Genomic DNA, 7,680 nt, shown 5'->3' with positions numbered 1-7,680 from the left:
ACGCAGCAGGAAAAGGAAGCTGCGCCGAAGGAATCGACGCAGCCGGAGGTGGAAGCTGCGCTGAAGGAGTCGACGCAGCCAGAGTGGAAGCTGCCGCCGAAGGAATCGACGCAGCAGGAAAAGGAAGCTGCGCCGAAGGAATCGACGCAGCCGGAGGTGAAAGCGGCGCCGCAGAAGGAGACGACGCAGCCGGAGAGAGGAGCTGCGCCGGAGACGAGGAGGCGAGAGAGAGGGAGCCTGCTCGGCGAGGAACCTATGGAGCTCGGCGACGGGTGGAGGAGCTGCCATTGCGGACGAGCTGCTTGCCAGTCTCCTCGGCAGCGAGAGCGACCCCAGTGGCAGGGGTCAAATCCAGTCCCCCAAAATCGGCGAGAAACGCGCCGCCGCACGTGCAGAGGGCGCTCCCCACCAGGACGCAGATCCTGGAGGGGGCGGGTCCACTGTACGGCCCGTTTCGGGGGTCGTCGCGAGCCCGCCAGCTGACTCCCTAAGGAACGAGGCCTGGCACTGTGGTGCGTTCGATGCGGCGTGCCGACCTGGCACGTGGTCGACCACCCGCCGAGTACCATCGGCGGGAGGTATGGTCGCTCGTGCCCGATCCAGGGGTTGTGACAAGGGCCTACTCAGGCGCGGTGCTGTACCGCTTGTCACGCCAACCTGGCGGCAGCGCACCGCCTCAGGTCGGGTCTACCGCCATGGGCGCCGTCGGGAGGTGGCCGGAGCGGACACGCCCGTACCCCCGAGTACCGGGGATGCGCGAAAGGCTACCTCCGGGAGAAGACGGCGCTACGCAGAAGCGCCCAGAAGGTGCGCGCGTCGTCACCACCAGCCGGCCGACCCATTCTGCGCCCGGCGCGTAGGGATGGTGGCCATTACGCGCAGGTACGCGGCTGGGCGCCAGCACGCCTAGGTCTGTTCCTGCAGCTGCCGCCCCGGCCTCTTGAAGCGGGGTCGGCCCACCGCTGCGCGCCCCAGAAGGCAAAAGTGCACGGCTGCCAGTTAGTGCTGCCTGCCACGGAGCGCACGACGTCGGACTGTGCGCGAGGCGCACGACGTCGACTGCCGCAGGGCGCGCGACGTCAGCTGCGCGAGGCGCGCACCGTCGACCCGGACGGAGCGTGCTGACGTCAGCTGCCGCGAGGCCGCGCACCGTCGACCCGACGGTGCGTGCGACGTCAGCTGCCGCGAGGCGACGCACCGTCGACCCGGACGGAGCGTGCGACGTCCAGCTGCCGCGAGGCGCGCACCGTCGACCCGGAACGGAGCGTGCGACGTCGGCTGCAGCCAAGCGCGCACCGTCGACCGCGACAGAGCGTGCCGACGTCGGCTGCAGCCAAGCGCGGACCGTCGACTCGGGACGAGCGTGCGACGTCGCGCTGCAGCCAATGCGCGGACCGCTCGACTCAGGGACGGATGCGTGCGATCGTCGGCAGCAAGCAGCACACAACGACGAAGGCGGCGGCGTCGATGGGGGCGGAAGCGATGCGCAGACGGGACCGGCAGCGGTCGGCGAGACGATCCGTCGACTGCAGCGACACGACCCCATCAGCTGCGTTGGCTCGGGCGCCCCGCCGCGGAGTCCTCCGCGTCGACGTCCGAGCCAGCCATGGCAGCTGGGTCACTGGAACCGATGTGCCTGAAGCACATTCCGGCCGCGAACGGATCGGTGTTCCGGGCGATTCTGTAGCATGTGGGAGGATCGCCGGAGCCGCGCAAAGCGAGGACTGGGACTGTCCTCGGCGTTCAGCAGCGCAGACGGCACGCCGGCACCAGAACTCGTGCACCAGATGGGGTGGAGCAGCTTGAGCAAGCCGTCCTCTGGGCTCAACACCACCTGCGGCCACGCGCGGGTGGTCGAGATTGCGTCCCGTGGGGGAACTCAGTAAGGAGGGCGGAGGCCATGCAATCCCTGTTGAACCCCGGGGACAAGCCACCCAGCAGTAGGTGCGGACGAATAGGGCGCCGGTGCACCGCTGCGAAGGCCTTTGGATCGACCTGACGATCGAATCTTGAGGGGGGAGGAGTGTAGCGGTGGGGGTGTAGCCCTGGTACCGGGAGATGGGGAGATGGTGAATGTTTGTCATTGTCTAATTGTTTTGTCTTCGTGTCTGTTTTGTCGGGGGTTTGCTTACCGATCGTAACATCAACAAAGGGGGGCGCATGCGGATGCAGTGGGTCCCCTCTAGCGGGAGTTCGGCAAAACAGTTGGCCCGGCAGGTGATAGGCGGGAATTCGCCGTTGTCTCGTGGTAGTTGGCGGGTAGGAGCGAAGGAGAGAGGATCGGACAATATATATTCACAATATATGTACTAATACAGGGTTTCTTCTGAGGGAAAATTAGACAAAGGAGGTGTAATGGCCAGTTTGGGGGAAAAAACACGCATGATGGATTCAAATACAGGATGTATTGATATACTATATGGTATAATAGATACAGGATATACTTATCAGTAAATACAGGAACATTTTCACAACGGCGATGTTAAATTTGACAACTGCAGTGCGCCACTGTGCTGTGTGTTTAAGAAACCCTGTAATATACATATATACACATACATAGATATACTAGACAATCAGAAGTACTGTACGGTAAAATAGCGATAGTGGACACTCTGCCATATACGGTTAAATATCCACTGCGTAAAACTATTATATATTTGAACGGAGTTTGCATGGAATTATTATTCAATACAACAATAGAGTCAAACATCAAGACTTTGGTAGTACCTGCAATTACTTTAGTCCCGAACAGACTACCAGGAATAACTTTTTTTTACACAAATTTTGTTTCATCTGCATTTCAATACTACTAGCAATGGTGTGATGTGCACACAGAAAAATACACTTAAATGTTTTATCATCCCACACCTTGCATCAAAAAATGACATCAGATTGCGGCCTCATGTTTGTGAAGAAAATATAAATTATATAATTTTTTTTTTCTCAGCATCGGAGAAAACATAAAGTTGCTCATTGGTAGGCCGGACGGTACTTACTGCTTTCGTTTGCACAATGACCGGGTCTATTATGTTAGGTAAGTGTGAACAATAAAAGTGACTGAAACTATTTATTTATTGTAGGATATATTGAGCATTTAGTATTGCTATGTTCAACTAAGAATATCAGTGTAGCTTGAATAGAGTGTCTTGAATGATGCACATCACTTGGGAGATTTTTGGGGGGATTCTTACCTGCACTTTGTTTCTCACTTTCGTGCACATCCTATCACATGTTCTCCAACCCAGTTCTCACCCCTAATTTTGCACGTTATTGCTATATATTATGTTTTCCTCCTGCAACAACACCACACAGGCAATTACACACAAAAATTTGTCAAAACACCACCTACTCCCACTATTTAGATGAGACTAGCATCTATTGAGAGTGTATATATAATTAAAGAATAAACTCAATCAGGAAAAACGTAAAAATACGTACTGCTTCATGTAAGGTATTCGTTCTATGTAAGTAGATTCACTATATAACTACTGTATTCACAACTCTCAAACATTCTTTATATAAAGACGCGCATTCTATAAAGCTGCCTGGTCTCTAACACAGGTTTAATGTGGAGGCTGTCGAGGGTCGAAAGCACCAGGTATCACCAGGCGGCGCTGCACGACAGGTAGCCACCAGGAGGCTCTTTGCAGGTACTAATGTGTGTACTATCAATCATTTTAATACTGTTACTGGTCGGTTAACACTCGGCCCATGTGTTCACGCACGCAAGCAGTTATACAGTTAAACCACCTACGTAGAATGAATGGGTTACTTTTGTATGAAGCACACTTTTGATGTTTCTTTCGAGGAGTCTTTACACAGTTACAACGTTTTTATAAAGGCCACATTTGTCCTTTTCCTCAATCGGAAATGCCTTCTCTGGTAGCAATTGCTTGGGTGAAACAGTTAGTTTCTAATGCGCTGTGTTTGCTCGCACGTCTAGGATGTGCAGACGGAGCTCTACCTGGAGGAACTCGGGGACAGGGTAGAGGAGGCAGACGTGCAGTGCCAGACCGACTCATTCCTCGTCCATCCCGCCTCTCTGTTGTTCATCCTCGAGAAGACGGGAGTCGAAAAACAGATCTACGATGGCGACGTGAGTGCAGCGCGAGCGCGTGCGAACGAATGCAGACGCGGCGATTGTCGCCGGGAGGTGTGGGGGTCGGTCCAGTTTTAGTTTTGTATCGATGAGGGCAAGGCGAGCGTTGCCCTCAGGTTTAGTCGAAACTTTCTAGGGCACTGCAGCAGGTCAGAGCTTCACCGCAGCAAAGATCTCCTTCGGACGAAAGCATCGTTGTTATCGAGGCAAATTACTTCTAATCGAGACGTTTTACATAAGACAGATCGGTGCGCGTATACAACACTGAATGCATGGGAAGTGCACGGTGTTAAATCGGGTGATGTAGTCGCGGCGGTGATTTCCGATTCTGGCTAAAGAGGTTTGAGGTACTGCTGTGAGAAGATGAGGGAGCCTACGGCACTCGAGTTTAAGCCGAAAGAAAAATGCAGGGCGAGATGCATTCTGGGGCTCGTTGCCGGGAACTTAGGTCCGATTAATCTCGACGTTAACTTTTTTCTCATACGAGAAACGTTTTACACGCCGCGTACAAGAAACTTCGTAACTTCACCACGTTTCCATCAACAGTCTACGATAACAAAGTTTACGTTTAGCAGATCATGTAGAGACCAATCCTGTTTCCGCCTACGGGCCACATGATCTCCGCCTGATCCCAGCTGGCAGACGTATTCTGATCCCTTCAGCCTTCTCTTTCTCTCTCTCTCTCTCTTGCCGGCAGCTGTTCGAATTTGAAGTGGAGGTGACGCCGATACTGGAGGTACTGGTGGGGAAGACCCTGGAGCAGGCATTCCTGCAAGTGATGGAGGAAAAGGAACTGGCGGGGATGTGCGCGCAGCAGCAGGCTTTCTAGAGCTGCGCAAGGCCGAGCTCGTCGAGACGCGGAGACTAGAGGAGAAGGACAGGAGATACAGGGAGAAGAAGGTAAGGTGTGAAAGAGAGAGAAGGGGAGATGACACAGAGAGGCAAAGATAAGAGAGAGGATAAGGAGAGGTGACACACAGAGGAGATGGTAAATGGGAAAGAGGATAAGGACAAGCGAGATAGGGGGGAAAAGTCAAGATGTCAGTGAGGAGGAGAAGAGGTGACATAGGGAGAAGAAAGTAAGGGGAAGTGTGAGGATAAGGAGAGGTGACACAGGGAGGGGAAGGTAAGAGGGTGGCAGAGAAAAGGTAAGGAAAGGCACACCTTTGAGCTATATGTTTGAGATTTCAACTTGATATTTTAGGATATTTATATTACAACCATACATTTAGCGACGAATAAACTACAGCCACAACAGTCTTCTTCGTGCTTTCGATCTTTTTACTCAACCAGGCTGAATAACGGTTGATGTGTGTTTGTATGGCGGACAGGTGCGGCAAATGCAGCAGCAGAAGGAGGTGCAGGAGTTGGAAGCCGACACGTCGCAGAGGGTGTCTGCGTGTGCCTTCACTCAGGGATGTCTTTCAGCCCTCGTGCCCTCTGTCTTCTCCTGTCTGACCGACAGCGGATACTTCTACGACCCCATGGACTGTAAGTACCATCTCACATGCATGCACGCACATTGCACACGCATGCACTCGCTCTTCTGCCTTTGCATGGAAGAACACATTCGCGATACATTAATTTCACGATTTCATCACTACGTCAGATCAATTGCATCGTAAGGATACGCCGCACACTCGCTACGCTCACGACGTCATGAATTAGTTGATGTGTATTTGATGTAATGTTAGTGATTCCCTTAGTTATGCAGTTGCCATTACGGATGTCCCGTTTGAGTAAGAGAAGCGAAGAAAGAAAGGAGGAATCCAGAACTTCGCTAATGTGCTTTGTTTTCGTGCTTTTCAGCGATCATACGTGATTTCGTAAAAACCAGAAAGAGAGAATTTGAGAAGCTGGAGGCTGCTAATCTCGTTGATGCACTGTAGATGGCAACACTGGTGTGCAACTGTAAATACATGGGAGTTGTGTGGAGTGCTGGTGGTTGAATGCCTTGTAAACCTATGATTGAGCTTGAAAATACAAGTGTCTCTTCCTTTTTTTATATCGAAATCGAATAATGATGTCAAGGTGTTGTAAAATGACCGTATTTTACGTATTCAAAGAGTAAACCAAATAGATGGTTTATCTGGTTATTCCATCTGCCGACAACCCTGGTTGGCAGTTATAATTTGTCTACTAGTAACCATCTACCCATGTAAATATTACTACCCAATAGAATTGATAATCTACCCACATTCCATTCCATGTAATGTCTAGATCACATCTATCCTACAAAAAGTCTAACACGTAGAAATAGGGCTTATATTACTATAAACAAGCTAGACAGCTTTTTTACACAGTTATTACTAAGCTTCACTAGGCTGTGTTACTTTCATGTAAACTGCTATTACTACTGTCATTCCCTATTACCAGGAATGAATAATGACAGACTGTCATTATTCGCCCGTGCTTTTGCTAAACGCATTTATAACATCATTGTTCATGGTTAAATCCTTAAATTATTTACCTTGACAGTTTCATCTACATAAATTTCACTACACGCATTCTGAAAGATTAAGCTAAGCTTAAGGTGACATGTGACTTCATTTCCATCACCCCGTGCACAGTTCTTTGAGTTCATGTTGTTATTTTACAACATATAGAAAGTTAGAATATTTGATATATAATATTTGACTGCCACATGAAGTAGATCTCTCATTTGTCAAACAATGTATCTTTCTTAAATGCTATCATATTAGAATGAAACGATAGTGTCAGTGGCTGGTTTGAGATGTGTTATATATTTGCTATATGATATATACTAGCTGAAAAATAAAACATTGTTACTAAATCTTGGGACTTACTCAATAAATTATTCTACCGTGTCAGTTAGAGTTGGTGGAAGCAGGATGTGTGAGAGAGGAGGGGGAGTGGTAGAAAGAGGGGATAGGAGAGAGAGGAGGAGGACATGAAGCTAGAGAAGAGGAGAGGGGAAGCCAGAGAAGAGGAGGAAGACAGAGAGAGCCATAGAGTAGGAGGAGAGAGGAAGCCAGAGAAGAGGGGGAGCGGGGTGAGAAAAGAGGCAGAAAGAGAGATCAGAAGGAAAGGGAGGCAGAAAGAGTAAGGAAGTGAGTAAGAGGGAGAAACGGGGATAGGAGAGTATATACATATATATATATAGCGCCCGAGTAAAACGGACGCGCACACACACGCACAATTTCCATTTCAGTGTTGAACGTGCGTGCGTGCGTTCGTAATATGCTTTGCGTACTTGTCTGCAATACGTTTACCTTTACACAAGTTAGAAAATATTTTTGCAAAGAATTAACGGGGATTCGAATCCCAGTTTCATAATTGAAAGGCTAGAGTTCTAACTAGATGTACTAACGAGACACTCGTGTAGAGCCAGGTGGTTTTACATAGATACATATATGCACATTACGGACGCGACAATTCCTTTCCCTCTGTCTTTTTACGCCGCCTCCAGCGGTAGTATCATGGCGCATGACCTAGCTCAAGCCTGGAAAATCTTTGCAGCGACAAATGCAGCCGTATTTCAGCCTGAACTTTTTCACCCCCAAAAGCACAAATAGTGGATTTTCGGCCTATGATACGTGTTGCTCAGTCACAAAATCACA

General features: G+C 50.1%; 1 protein-coding gene across 1 annotated transcript; it reads left to right on the top strand.

Annotated features, from left to right (window-relative positions):
• The first annotated feature begins 1,876 nt into the window (after nucleotides 1-1,876).
• Nucleotides 1,877-6,893, top strand: LOC106816285 (radial spoke head protein 3 homolog). Its single transcript, XM_014820869.1, is given in 8 exon segments — nucleotides 1,877-1,944; nucleotides 2,948-3,034; nucleotides 3,562-3,625; nucleotides 3,944-4,096; nucleotides 4,797-4,923; nucleotides 4,926-4,999; nucleotides 5,431-5,590; nucleotides 5,909-6,893. Coding segments are annotated over 8 exon segments (789 nt in total). The 5' UTR covers nucleotides 1,877-1,900; the 3' UTR covers nucleotides 5,989-6,893.
• The last annotated feature ends 787 nt before the right edge of the window (nucleotides 6,894-7,680 follow it).

The sequence above is a fragment of the Priapulus caudatus genome, unplaced genomic scaffold (genome assembly GCF_000485595.1).
Source record: "Priapulus caudatus unplaced genomic scaffold, Priapulus_caudatus-5.0.1 Scaffold1337, whole genome shotgun sequence".
Taxonomy (NCBI): domain Eukaryota; kingdom Metazoa; phylum Priapulida; class Priapulimorpha; order Priapulimorphida; family Priapulidae; genus Priapulus; species Priapulus caudatus.
This window is presented reverse-complemented; position numbering and strand designations above follow the sequence as displayed.